The sequence below is a fragment of the Genypterus blacodes genome, unplaced genomic scaffold, assembly GCF_046128005.1.
Source record: "Genypterus blacodes isolate CSIRO-AG114 ecotype Tasmania unplaced genomic scaffold, CSIRO-AGI_Gbla_v1 ptg000037l_1, whole genome shotgun sequence".
NCBI lineage: Eukaryota > Metazoa > Chordata > Actinopteri > Ophidiiformes > Ophidiidae > Genypterus > Genypterus blacodes.
In genome coordinates, this window is record NW_027466850.1 from 1,057,501 (window position 1) to 1,071,689 (window position 14,189).

At 50.5% G+C, this 14,189-nt stretch overlaps 1 protein-coding gene across 3 annotated transcripts in view; it reads left to right on the forward strand.

Moving 5' to 3' along the window:
- The window catches only part of kif21b (kinesin family member 21B), a 42,238-nt gene that overhangs the window by 14,316 nt on the left and 13,733 nt on the right, over positions 1-14,189 (forward strand). For 2 of the 3 annotated variants that reach the window (XM_076147195.1, XM_076147194.1), the window contains exons 2-26: positions 2,059-2,281; positions 2,370-2,552; positions 3,426-3,575; positions 4,423-4,557; positions 4,634-4,819; positions 5,008-5,123; positions 5,219-5,414; positions 6,275-6,464; positions 6,549-6,612; positions 6,696-6,938; positions 7,592-7,724; positions 7,804-7,939; positions 8,029-8,217; positions 8,306-8,505; positions 8,599-8,706; positions 8,875-9,191; positions 9,725-9,902; positions 10,021-10,224; positions 10,307-10,408; positions 10,637-10,802; positions 11,147-11,207; positions 11,374-11,422; positions 11,828-12,075; positions 12,346-12,414; positions 12,540-12,650. In XM_076147195.1, coding sequence (XP_076003310.1) covers positions 2,059-2,281; positions 2,370-2,552; positions 3,426-3,575; positions 4,423-4,557; positions 4,634-4,819; positions 5,008-5,123; positions 5,219-5,414; positions 6,275-6,464; positions 6,549-6,612; positions 6,696-6,938; positions 7,592-7,724; positions 7,804-7,939; positions 8,029-8,217; positions 8,306-8,505; positions 8,599-8,706; positions 8,875-9,191; positions 9,725-9,902; positions 10,021-10,224; positions 10,307-10,408; positions 10,637-10,802; positions 11,147-11,207; positions 11,374-11,422; positions 11,828-12,075; positions 12,346-12,414; positions 12,540-12,650 — 3,957 coding nt within the window. Of the gene's footprint in view, positions 1-2,058; positions 2,282-2,369; positions 2,553-3,425; positions 3,576-4,422; positions 4,558-4,633; positions 4,820-5,007; positions 5,124-5,218; positions 5,415-6,274; positions 6,465-6,548; positions 6,613-6,695; positions 6,939-7,591; positions 7,725-7,803; positions 7,940-8,028; positions 8,218-8,305; positions 8,506-8,598; positions 8,707-8,874; positions 9,192-9,721; positions 9,903-10,020; positions 10,225-10,306; positions 10,409-10,636; positions 10,803-11,146; positions 11,208-11,373; positions 11,423-11,827; positions 12,076-12,345; positions 12,415-12,539; positions 12,651-14,189 lie in introns of all 3 variants that reach the window. The other variant, XM_076147193.1, reaches the window with a different exon arrangement.

Consider the following 14,189-nt stretch of genomic DNA (forward strand, 5'->3'; position numbering starts at 1 on the left):
CAGCTCCAGCCTTGAATTATTAAACGACTGAACATTTATTTGCCTTGAAAAGACCCAAGAACAAACTCTGAGCGATGCAAAGTGCCATCTGTCTCTGAATCTAAATGATGAATCGTCAGATTATCTGTCGATGTGACAGCAGGGACAAATATTGGCAAACAGGAGCGCAGTGTGTGAGGCAGGAGACCAGCAGACACACACACTGCTTCCCTGTGGGAGCAGGCAAGAAGGGAGTCATTATGTTCCTCCTTTAAACGATGAGGATACGCTCATTATCTTAATTGTTTAATGACAAAGTGCCACAATGCCGTTTCAACGCCAAACTATGCTTCCATCCTTCCCATGATGCATCACACCTCCACATAGGACTTTCACCAGACGGATAGAAGGGAATGTGACCACAGAGATAATGAGAGAAGAATGACCTCCAGTTTGTATGCATATGAATTTGCAACACACACACGCACGCACGCACGCACGCACGCACGCACGCACGCACGCACGCACGCACGCACGCACGCACGCACGCACGCACGCACGCACGCACGCACGCACGCACGCACGCACGCACGCACGCACGCACGCACGCACGCACGCACGCACACACACACACACACACACTACTCTATAAACCTCTTCCGTCCACTTCATGTTTAGAATTGGCTTAGGCGGCGCTCATGTGGGATCTGTGGTTTCCGTGACATTAGACTGGGCGTGAAGGTCACATCCTGAGCCACACTCTTCCTCCTCTTCCTCTTCATGCGGTCAGGAGGGGGGTTAGTGTGTCGCTGAGAGTCAGCCGGACTCTCTGCATGTAAGCAGGCCTTTAATTCCTTCCTGGAAGAAGACCTCCTCAATGATGCCACAAAGGGCTGAAGGGGAGCCACAGCACGCTGCAGTCAGCTCTGTGTGTGTGTGTGTGTGTGTGTGTGTGTGTGTGTGTGTGTGTGTTGTGTGTGTTAGTGGGACCCCCCTCTGCTGGTGGGTGTGGTTCTTCTGTCTGCTTGAGAGGAACCATGTGTAAAGTGAAGATAGGTTGTTTCTGAACAGTGTGTTCGTGTGTGACGTACCCACACTCTCTGTGCTGCAGCTGTGTGTGTGTGTGTGTGTGTGTGTGTGTGTGTGTGTTGCTGTCACAGCGGGTGCGGAGGTTGATTAGCATCCCTTGAAAGCTGAGGGCCAGTTAGCGTGTGTGTCTGTGTCCCCCGGTGCCTCGGTGCTGCTGGCTCATGGCTTCCCAGCAGCTTAAAGTGCTTTCCTCCCCGCCGCGGCCTCATTGTGCCGCCTTGAACGCAGCGCCGCCGCGTGATACTTTCTCCTTTACACACATAACGTTATAAGCAGATTACGACCTCCGGCACGCCCGATTCCCCCTCCTCAGCTTTATGGCACTGCAGCGTACCGAGCGTAAACAGAAGGATGGAGGTCCTAAGTAATCACTCATCAACGCCCTTTGAGTCCATTCCTGACTAACTCAGAGACCGATGGATGGAAATGTGACTTCAAACTTCCAACCAGGAGAGAAAACACAGCCACACTTCTGACTCTGTGCCCCCAGACTCATTATCTCATTCTCTACATGAACTTTGTCCCACATCCTTCAGTAATGAAAGCCCTCAGTCTCACCGCTTTCTTGTTTACACTGAAAATGGACATGAGGTCAAAGAGTGCGGGTGTTTATTTATGTGTGCGTGTGTGTGTGTGTGTATGTGTGTGTGAAATTGTTCTACTGCATTTCACATTTGCATTAAAACGAGAAGTCACAATCAGACACACACACACTCTTTTCATAGGCAACCGTGGTAAAGCCTACATTTTTGATTACACCAGCGCTGTAATATCTGATCAATTCACACACACACTCTCTCTCTTTCTCCCTCTCTCTCTCTCTCTCTCTCTCTCTCTCTCTCTCTCTCTTCTCTCTCTCTCTCTCTCTCTCTCTCTCTCTCTCTCTCTCTCTCTCTCTCTCTCTCTCTCTCTCTCTCTCTCTCTCTCTCTCTCTCTCTCTCTCTCTCTCTCTCTCTCTCTCTCTCTCTCTCTCTCTCTCTCTCCTCCCAGGATCCGTCCTCAGATGGCCAACGAGAAGATCGAGGGCTGTCACGTGTGCACGCTGGTCACACCCGGCGAGCCGCAGGTCCTCCTGGGGAAGGACAAGGCCTTCACCTATGACTTTGTGTTCGACGTGGACTCTGAGCAGCAGCACATCTACCAGACCGCCGTGCACAAGCTGATCGAGGGCTGCTTCGAGGGCTACAACGCCACCGTGTTCGCTTATGGACAGGTACGGTGTTCGTGCTCTATCTGAGCTCGCCACAGCTCCATGTAAGAGGGCATACATGTCATCGAAACGGTAATTCCTCTTATTTCAGACGGGCTCAGGGAAGACCTACACCATGGGGACCGGCTTCGACGTGAACCTGAGCCAGCTGGAGGTGGGCATCATCCCCCGGGCCATACACCAGCTGTTTGAGGGGATCCAGAGCAGGAGGGATCTCGCCCAGGAAGCCGGCACACAGCCACCCGAATTCAAAGTCACCGCCCAGTTCCTAGAGGTGAGTGTGTACGCGTTACACACACAGCTGTAACAGTAACACACCTTCTGCAGTGTTACCGTGTGTTGTGTGTATGTGTCAGCACATGTGAAAGTGTGTGTGTGTGTGATGGATGTTCTTCCGGTGTTTCCCATGCTGGCGTGAAGCAGATGGGACAAAACAGAGGGGATGGGAGGATCAGCCCCCTCTTCCACAAACAGGAAGTGACACCCTGATGACAGATGGGCAGGGGAGTGTGTGCATATGTGTGTGTGTGTGCGCTTTGTTGTCCCTGATTAATGTTGTCCATTACCTCTAACATTATTCCCCATCACTGTGGTGGATGATGGATAAGAGCCAGGGATGAAGAGGAGGGAGGGTTTATGCGGGGTTAATATGACGGGGAGTGATTCCATCCAGACGCCCCCCGAAGGGAAACTGGAATAAAAAGCTCAATTAGATTAGTTAGATATAATTGTCTTTCTTTCTCTTTCTGTGTCTCTCCTTCTTCAGCTTCCTGTTTGGGGTTCGCTCTGTAGGTCACGAGGTCAGAGGGTTATCTCTGTTGATTGTAAACATATGGGTGTGTGTGTGTGTGTAGGTGGGGACAGCAGAGCTTTCAGTTGAACCAGTTTGACCTTTGCCCCCATGGTTTTTTCACAGGTCACTCTCTGACCTTTCAGACTGATGAGCTGTGTGTGATTTAGGACTCAGGGCGGCGAGGACAGGAGAGACTATCAGACGTCGTTAAAAACATCTTATCTTAACGGCTTTGTTATGCTTGGTTTATTATACTTGTGTGTGTGTGCCTTTACTGAAACATGATTGTCTGTGTGTGAGCTCAGTGTGAGTGTGTGTGTATATGTGTGTGTTAATGGATCTTGTTTCTTGTAGCTGTACAATGAGGAGATCCTGGACTTGTTCGACGGAGCCAGAGAGCCAGACTGTCGGAGCAGGAAGTCCACCATCAAGATCCATGAGGACTCCAGCGGCAGCATCTACACCACCGGAGTCACCTCCAGACTGGTGCACACAGAGGAGGAGGTGTGTGTGTTTTTATCATCCTCATCGTCTCCTCGCAGTTCTCCCTGTAACCATAATGCGATCAGGTACGCTATGAGTGAGTGGAGTTGCAGTTTGTAGCTGCCAGAGATGTTCAGACCTGAGAGCAGAACATGAACCATCTGCTGGATGTCAAAAACAAGATTAAGTTGAGATTAATAAGGGGGCTGTCTAGCCGTCTAACACACACACACACACACACACTGGTTTGATCCAGCAGGTCCGTTTGTGTGACGGTAAACGGAGCAGTCAGTGTGTGTTTTCTTTATTGTGCTTTGTTTGAGATGATAGCAGGTATGAGGAGGTTAGATGGGCAGGAGGAACGTCTGCTGGTGGGAGATTAGCTCTTCTGACAGAGGACGAGGTGACAGAGCAGCGTCACAAAGGTTAACACAGGAGGAAATGACACCTGGGAGAAGGAGCCTCTTTTATTTTTAGGTCTTTGTTCTCAAAAGGCTGAATGTATTAAAAATAGGGGAAATATAAACATGAGCAAAATGATGATATTCTAAAGCTGCAGGGCTGGAAGCAAACAGCCGACAGCTGAGAGGAGACGGTGCAGATCCTCCGCCACGCACAGAGATTGGAGAGGAGATAGAAAATGTCAAAAGGAGGTCAGGGAAATGAAGAGAAGAAAGCACAATGACAATTTTAATTAAATGGCGCGCAGAGGACGGCAGTGAAGGAGAACAAACCTTCATGTCGCTGCCTTTCTCCCTGACTGACACTTAGAAGGTTCTAGAGAACATGAAGACACTCAAATCGTGTATTATTGTCATTTTCGTTTAAATCGTCCCTTTTCAACACTTCATTGTTGTCTGTGCCTCAGATGCTGCAGTGTCTGAAGCTGGGCGCTCTGTCCCGGACCACAGCCAGCACCCAGATGAACGCCCAAAGCTCTCGCTCGCACGCCATCTTCACCATCTACCTCTGCCAGATGAGAGTCTGCCAACAGCCTCAACTGGTGAGCTGGGAGAAGGGAGGGGGGCTCCAACTTTCCCCCAGGCTAGCTCCTTTACTAAACTGACTCCGTCTGACAGAACGGAGGAGGGGGCGAGGATGGCGAGGAGGTGAACGGCCTGGACTCCGCCCCCATCGCCCAGCCGGAGTATGAGACTCTCATGGCCAAGTTCCATTTCGTGGACCTGGCCGGCTCTGAGAGGCTCAAACGCACGGGGGCCACGGGCGAGAGAGCCAGAGAGGGGATCTCCATCAACTGTGGACTGGTGAGAGTGTGTGTGTGTGTGTGTGTGTGTGTGTGTGTGTGTGTGTGAATCAGTTTGTGCTTGGGAGGATTTCAATATTGTATTTTCATACCTCTGAGCTTTGAATGTCAATAGGCTAATGATGTCAGGAAAGCTATCGTTGAATTTGTGTATGTCTGTGTGTCTGTATATATGTGTGTGTGTGTTAGCTGGCTCTGGGAAACGTAATCAGTGCTTTAGGGGACCAGATGAAGAAGGGAGGACACGTCCCCTACCGAGACTCCAAACTCACACGACTGCTACAGGACTCACTGGGAGGCAATAGGTACACACACACACACACACACACACACACGCACACTTTACCCACCTGTTTGAAGGCACCTCTACCTCTTCATCCATTCTCTCCTCCCGCTCCAGTCGCACGGTGATGATCGCCTGCGTCAGCCCGTCCGACCGCGACTTCATGGAGACTCTGAACACGCTGAAGTACGCCAACCGCGCCCGCAACATCAAGAACAAAGTGGTGGTGAACCAGGACAAGACCAGCCAGCAGATCAGCGCCCTGCGGGCCGAGATAGCCCGGCTGCAGATGGAGCTGATGGAATACAAGGCGGTAAGAGAAAGAGAGAGAAAGAGATGTGACTGATCATTTAAGAGTGTAAGAGGACAGGAAAGGGACAAGTTGAGCTGAATGAAGAGTAGAAGAAGAACAGAGACCAGCTAATGATGGTCCAAAATAAGAGCTCATTACAGGAACACACAGATCAGTGTGTGTCTCCACTATGACGCCACGTTTAGACATGGATCCAGAAATAAAACTTAGAGGGTTTAATGTTGTAATCTAGACACAAATGGAGCCTGCAGCTACACGCACACATCCTGAAACCCTCGCCGTACATACTTCAGTTCCGACGGTGTATTGATTGTGGAACGCTCTGGATGGGTACGTACATAACATGAGTGAGCCAAGATGATTTTACGGGAAAAAAAGGAGAGAAAACAGGATGCAGGATAGGAAACGAGGGCGCGGAGGCAAAGATTGTGAGGGAGGAGCGACAGTGTGTAAATATCTCTTTCCGCGTTTTCATCACCCGCTTTGACCTTTGCAGGGGAGAGGGGGGGGGGGGTCGGTTACAGGAAATGAAGAACGTTTAGCTGGATTGTCAGTCTCATTATGTGATTGCGAGGGTTCCTACGGTTACGAGAGTGGGGGCAAGCGCGCAACTGTGGCGGGGCGATTGTGAGTTGATCTCATTGTGGTAATGAGGGACGTGATCTGACCGGCGTCTCTAAGTGCCGTGTTGGAGGAAGTAACGCCGTCTGCGAGCTGAAAGTGGATGATGTAATTAACGCTTATGAAACTGGACTATTCGTCCCATAATAAATCGCTTTGTCAGTTTTAAATCTATCCCGTGCGATTTAATAAGAGTGGAAAAGTCAAATCTGAGGTCTCGTCTCGTCTCGTCTGCGCAGGGGAAGCGTGTCGTCGGCGAGGACGGGGCGGAGGGTTACAGCGACCTGTGCCAGGAGAACGCCATGCTGCTGAGGGAGAGCGACACGCTGCGCCTCAGGGTAAAGGCCATGCAGGAGACCATCGACCACCTCAACACGCGTGTGACACATCTGCTGGCCAACGAGATCAGCACACTGCTCACCAAGTCAAGTAGGTCACACACCAAACTCTGATTGACTTTTAACTGTTGTTCCTGCCAACTGTGTGAGCCTCATTGTTCAAATTGACTCTCAGGTGAGGGCAGCGAGGAGATCGGGGCTCTGATCCAGAACTACATCAGAGAGGTAGAAGAACTAAGGTAAGAGCTCCTGACTTCTATAGGCTGCAGTAAACACACAGTCTAGTACGTCTACAGGACAGTCAGATGTTTCCTTCCTCCAGATCCAAGCTGCTTGAGAGCGAGGCCATGAACGAGTCGCTGCGTCGTCAGGCCACCCGGCTCTCCTCTCGTGCCCCCTTCCTCTCCTGCTCCTCCTCCTCCTCTCTCAGCCCCGCCCCCGGACACCCCCCCGGCTCGTCGCCTTCGGCCAAATCCATGGAGGCGGAGATGACGGACGTGATCCGCCGAGCCAAGCAGGACATCGAGCGGCTGAAGAAGAAAGAGCGGCGGCAGAGGAGGATGAGGTGAGATCATACGCATTATATACAGATGTACGGCGCTTTGGGAGGTCCAGCTCCCCGAGGAGGAGGAGGAGAAGGAGGAGGAGGCAAAACCCTCTGATTCGCTCGAGCCAGTGGGTCATGAACGAGAAACGGCTCCACAGGCCTCCCAGGCTAATAGAAGTTTAATGGGAGAGGGGGATTTAGAGAAGGAGGGTTGTAAAAGAGCGAGGAAAGAGGGAGGAGGGAGAGAGGGTGAGACTGAAATAGGTTGTAAAATGTAAAGAGCGTAAGGGGAAGAGCTGGTGGAGGTTTATCCTGAAGAAGACTTTGCTAATGACTTAAGAGGTCTGCTTTTGCCTCAAGCGTGCACACACACACACACACACACACACACACACACACACACACACACACACACACACACACACACACACACACACACACACACACACACACACACACCACTTGGCAACGCTCCCAAAGCTTAATGGCGGCGGTATGGCGTTTATAACATCCCAGTTACTCCTTAGAGACGGACCAGGCAGAACAGCGATGGAACAAGAAATGACCTCCCCAAGTAAAAAATGTTCAAGGACCCAAATTAGTTTGGAGGTTTCTGTGAATGTGAGCTGGGATTTCCCTCGATCAAACGCTCCTCTTCCTCCCTCCTGCAGTCCCGAGTTGGAGAAAGGCCTGAAGAAGCGAGTCAAACTGCACACACACGAGAACGGCGAACACGGGCAGAGCAGAGAGAACGGGCAGAACGGGCAGAACGGAGTGATCGACTCAGACGACAACTACGCCGAGGTAAGGCAGGCCGCTCCTCTTCATCGGAGTGTTTGAAGAACGAAAGCAGAGGAGACGCTGAAATCGTCTTTTCCTGTAGGACATCATGTCTCCGCTGCAGGAGGAGAGCGGTTGTGAGGAAGACGAGGGGGAGGAGGAGGAGGAAGGGAGGGAGGAGGACGACTTTGACAGCGATGAGAGCCTGGTGGATTCAGACTCGGACTCGGATGAGAAAGGTGAGCAGCGGGGTGACGTCACCTCTTCCCCCTCTTACGTCCAATTATCTTCACTGTCTGTCTGACCTCTGACCCCCGTCACCCCCCAGCCAACTTCCAGGCCGACCTGGCCGACCTGACCTGCGAGATCGAGATCAAACAGAAGCTAATAGACGAGCTGGAGAACAGCCAGCGGCGGCTCATGATGCTGAAGCTGCAGTACGAGGAGAAGCTAATCCTGCTGCAGAACAAGATCAGAGACACGCAGCTGGAGCGAGACCGCGTGCTGAAGAACCTCAGTGAGTACATGGATTTAGAGTTAGAGTTAGAGTCGATATCTGGAAGGTTTGGTGAGCGTTGTCGTTATGATGACGCGTCTTCCCCCAGTGTCCATGGAGAACTACACGGAGGAGAAAGCCAGCCGCATCAAGCAGGAGTACGAGAAACGCCTCAAGGAGATGAACCGCGACCTTCTGAAGCTGCAGACGGCGCAGAAGGAGCACGCACGTCTCCTCAAAAACCAAGGGAAGTACGAGCGCGAGCTGAAGAAACTCCAGGGCGAGGTCAACGACATGAAGAGAGCCAAGGTGAGGAGAGGATGGGGAAAGGGAGAAGGAGAGGGAGAGAGAGAGTATTGACTGGAGGAAGCTGAGGGATCTGTTGTGGCTTTCTGTTTCCAGGTGGCACTAATGAAGCAGATGAAGGAGGACCAGCAGAAGAGGAGGATGGTGGACGCCAAGAGGAACCGTGAGATTGCACAACTTAAGAAGGAGCAGCGGCGGCAAGAGGTCAGGCCACGTCTGTGTGTGTGTGTGTGTGTGTGTGTGTGTGTGTGTGTGTGTGTGTGTGTGTGTGTGTGTGTGTGTGTGTGTGTGCGCGTTTGTGAACCCTTAAACCCTCCTGTTGTGCTCCGTCTCTGGATCTAAACCTTCCGGTCTCTCCCTCCTCTCCTCCAGTACCAGATCCGAGCGCTGGAGTCTCAGAAGCGACATCAGGAGCTGGTGCTGCGCAGGAAGACCCAGGAGGTGACGGCCCTGCGGCGGCTGGCCAAGCCCATGTCGGAGCGCGTGGCCGGGCGCGTGACCCGCTGGACACCGCACCACGCCGTGTCGGACTCGGGAGCGGAGCTGTCGGCCAGCACCACCGCCAGCAGCTCCGAGCCAGAGACGGCCAGGAGCGTGAGCGGGCTGGTGAGGCAGTGGAACAACAAGAACAACCTGTACGGATACATGGGAGAGAGCGAGGGGAGCCTGGACGGCACAAGGGTCATTGGGTAAGAGTAACACACACACACACACACACACACAGTGCTGTCAGTGTGTATATGTAAAGATGCACTTAGGTTGACCCGCAGCTAAATGATGAGGTTTCATTCATGGACAAAGAGCTGATTGTGAATCCTGGCAGGGAGACGCCAGCACTTTAACTAAGTAGATATTTGGGTCATTTAGGCTAAACTAGGTCACTGGCAGTTGTTTTGTGAGTTGCTACACTTTGATCACTCTGATCAGGTCCACAGGCCTTTCAATGGACCCCTGTGCTATTCCTCACACAGTGCAAAGACAAGAAGTAATAAACATCACAATCAAAGCTAAACGTTTCTTGTGGATTTGCAGACAGAACTGTTATGCTACAATGACGGCATCCTCTTATATAATGACTTTTCTTTGGCTACTATTTTTTGAATCTATGAAATGTGCAATGCCTCAACTCTTCCTCTCCTCTCCTCTCCCTCTCCTCTCCTCTCCTCTCCTCTCCCTCTCCTCTCCCTCTCCCTCTCCTCTCCTCTCCTCTCCTCGCCAGTAGGAAGAAAGTGCAGCGTAAACCAGGACTCGTCGGCAACATGGGAACCCAAGGCAGGACCAGCAGCTTCTCCAAGTCTGCCCGTCAGAAGTGGCAAGCCCTGGAGCGCCGTATCCTGGACATCGTCATGCAGAGAATGACCATCTCTAACGTGGAGGCCGACATGGACCGCCTCATCAAGGTAGGAGAGGGTCACGCTTCATTCTTACAATCTTCCCTGTGATGCTAAAGTGGCCTTTGACAGGAAGCCACATTCATGTCTCTGTGTTTTCTGTGTCTTTGTCATTATGATGAGTTAGAAGCGAGAGGAGCTGACAGCCCAGCAGGAGGCGCTCTCGCATAAGAGGGAGGTGCTAATGGCGGACGGCGAGGGGCCGGAGGCAGAGGACCGCCTCCTCCTGGAAATCAATGAGGACATCGAGGTGCTGAACGCCAATATCGACTACATCAACGACAGCCTGTCTGACTGCCAGGCCACAATTGTACAGATAGAGGAGACCAAGGTATGAACACACACACTCACACACACTTGTAGATCTAGTGTGTGTTTGTCAGGACTCACAGGGGTGTGGCTTTGTCCCACAGGATGAGTTGGACTCAGTGGACACCTCAGTGGTCATCAGCTCCTGCTCCTTAGCTGAAGCTCGACACCTCCTCGACCACTTCCTGAAGGCTTCCATCGACAAAGTGAGTTAGCTACAAGCCTGGGAAACATGAAAGGCTGAAGAATTGTAATGCCACACATATTTAGACTATTTTGTGTTGGAGAAAACTAATTATATAAGAAGTGTGGCTCTGTTTCCTTAAGGTTATAGTTCCATCTAGTGGTGTATCTGTGCACTGCAAGGAGTGTGGAACAATTAACACAGACAAGGACTATAGCTGTCAGTGCTCATTGTGTGTGTGTGTGTGTAGAACTTGCAGGTGGCTCAGAAGGAGGCTCAGATCAGACTGTTGGAGGGCCAGCTGAGACAGACGGACGTGATTGGATCATCCCACAATCACATTATCCTCGACGCTCTGCGTGAAAAGGCCGAATGCATCCCTGAGCTGCAGGCCCTCATCCACAACGTCCAGCTGGGTGAGGGATACATCGCACACGTGTGTGTGTGTGTGTGTGTGTGTGTGTGTGTGTGTGTGTGTGTGTGTGTGACTGTGACTGTTGTCTTCCCACTCATCTTTTCTCCTTCCTCCTCCTCCTTTCCTGTCCTTCAGTTCAGCTACATTAAATAAATCCAGTATGTAAATGTAATGATGGGGTTTGGAGCTTTAGTAAAGTTTGTACCAAATGATTGTTATTGATATTAAAGACATCATATTTCCTTAGCAGAGGCAGATTCAGAGCCGTCCTCATGTTTCAGGATCAAACGTGCTGTGAACTACAGGCTGATGACGTTTCTGCTTTTGTGTGATGTTTCTATCCAGAAAACGGCTACGCCAGCACAGACGAGGAACCCTCAGAGTTCAGCCAAGCCTCAGACAGCAGGTGAGCCTCACTGGAATGTCACTTTATGAGAGCACAGCTTCTACTGGAATCTGTTATATTCAGTATTATTTGTTGTGTCACTGCTGGATTTGACTAGGTCCCTCTCTCTCTCTCTCTCTCTCTCTCTCTCTCTCTCTCTCTCTCTCTCTCTCTGTTTTTTGTCCAGTGTTTCTCAAATGAAAGAGTCCAACAGCCATGATGATTTCAAAATAAAGGTACATCTATTTGCAATAATGATATATAATGAATTAAATCTGTCTCCATCTACATGGGCCAGAGATTTCATGAATTTTGTGAATATTTGTGTTTTTTCACTCAAGATTCATGCTCAATCTCCCAAAATCTGCCATTCATGTTTACGACCATAAGGTGGCAGTATAAGCATGCAGCTTGATTTGATATTCCTTGGATGAAGCCCTCATTTCACACAAGCTCCTTTATTCCTTTAATGTGTTTGTCAGATCACATTAGCCTCCATCTGAGCTTCACATGACTCCACTCTTCTAATGCTGCTCCTCACTTATTATTCCTCCTTATGCCCTCAATTCAGATGAATCTTTATCTCACTATTCTGTCTCTCCTGTCCCCTCGCCCCCCTCTTCCTTTTTGTGCACGCCCAGATGGAGCCTCGCCTGTCGGCCCAGATGAAGGCGGTGTCGGCTGAGTACCTGGGTCCCGTCTTGGACCTGTCGTCCAGCGTCAAACAGCAGCACATCACCAAGTCTCTGGCCTCGCTGACGGACATTCAGGAGAGCGGCCTGAGCCTGCTGAGCGGGAGCCTGGGGCTGAGTCTGTCCATACGAGAACCCTACCCCCACAGGGACCGGGCGTCCCGCACCATCAGCCTGCCTGTCAGGGGACACACCTTGTAAGTTGTAAGCGGCAGTGGAGCGGCCATTTTGGTTAGAGTGAAACGGAGAGCCTGGCGTTCCATCAACAGCTGGGAAGCGTTTGTGTATGTTTGTAGGAGTGATCTAAACCCTTAATGTGCTTGATGTGTGTGTGTGTGTGTGTGTGTGTGTGTGTGTGTGTGTGTGTGTGTGTGTGTGTGTGTGTGTGTGTGTGTGTGTGTGTGTGTGTGTGTGTGTGTGTGTGTGTGTGTGTGTGTGTGTGTGTGTGTGTGTGTGTGTGTGTGTAGTCCCAGGCAGTCCCGGGGTTATGACACTTCCCCTATAACACGGAGGAAATCTTACGACCGTGCATACAGGTACACATGTGTAATACTCCTATTGTTATTTTACAGGAATTTGATTCTGTCTGACTGTGTTATTGACATGTTTTGGTTTCCTTTTTGTTAACTCTTTGTTTCCCCACTCAACCTCCACCCACCAGGCCCACCGACGTCTACACCCCTCCCTCCTCCCCTCCGCTGAGGCCCCGGAACGATCGCAACGTCTTTTCAAGGCTCACCAGCAACCAAACACAAGGTTCTGCACTGGACAAGTGAGTTCACCAACACAAACACACAAACACACTCACATGGATTTGACCTTCTCTTTGTTCTGGCATTCTCATCCAATCAATTGAGTCCCACTTCATGCCTTTCTTTTCTTCTCTCCCATGCTTTGCCAGGCGGGCAGATAGGCGAAAAGGTTAAGTCTGAGTGAGGGCAGAGTGCCTGAGATAAGAGCCTATAGAACGCTCCGCTCCTAGGCTTTGTTGTCACCGATGAATCACAAGAGAAACACCTCTTGCAACCCATCATGTACTGAACTGTAGATCCTAGACGATTGGGTTCACACCAAAGGGACTGAAGTGCATCCTAAAGTTGTCCACCGTCCTTCAAAGACGAATTCATCAACTTAAACAATTCCTCTTCTTCCGTGCTTTTCAACCAGAAGAAGAGGAACCTAGGAGCCGTTGCTTGGCAGCTTGTCAGGATTCTTGCGGATGACAAACAAGCAAAATGTGAAAAATAAAAAAGCTTTGAAGGAGGAAAATCAAAGACATGCAAGCCACAGTTTGGGAAGACGCCCGTCAACAAATGCGTGTGAATATAAACACGCTAAGCAAACCGGCGAGTGGCCACTCTCGCCGCTCGCAGTCGATTCCACCTCCGCGGCCCCTGAGACGGGAGAGCGTTTAACTTCTCCGTCTCAGCGTTTGTCTCTCCTCCAAGATGTGTTTGTGTTTGTCTTCTTGTCGCATTTGTGATAATCTGAAACATTTCTCAGCTTTGTCTGGCTCCTAATTGGTGGAGACGACGCTCGCGTGAAACGAGGCAGGGCGGTGGCGGCGGGGTTGTGCGTCTGCTGAAAGTGTGTGTGTGTGTGGGTGTTGGAGCCTGTGGGTCCTCATTATCAGGAGCAGGAGTAGGTAAATGAGTTGGCTCTTGTCAGCTATTTTATGCAGCTCCTGTTACTGGCAGCCAGGGACGACGGCGTGGGTGGATATTTATGTTTAAGGTTTTTGTACGCGGCTCCCACAGGCGGATGTTTGCACCATTTGTGGGATTTGTTATTTTCATTTCCCTCCCCGGGTTTGCGTTTGCATTATTGCGTTTCAATGCAACGCAATAACGTCTCTTTGCTGTAACGGCAAACGTGTCGGATTCATTAGCCACTTTGAGGTGAGAGTGTGTGTGTGTGTGTGTATCGCCTGATCACGTGTGTGTGTGGAAATGTAGATATAACCCTACGTAATTACAACAACACAAGCAGGAGAATTAAAATGGCAGTAAGGGCAAACATGTTCCCTGGTTCATGAACGCCTCATCATGGCCTTTTCATCTTATGCAAAATTTCTTCGATATGAAACTTTATTTTCTCAGCTGTTTTAATCAGATTTGGCACAAATTTAGCTTTCAAAGAGTCACAGAGGTTTGGTGCTTCATCAACTTTAACACGGTTCAGTTCTGCTGCTGATTTAGTGATTTAGCACTTGTGTGTGTTTGTGAATTTCTCTCTTTTGCTCGTTCACATTTTACTCTTTGTTGGTGACACAAACACATCTCACCCAAACACTCACATACTCTTCATCTCC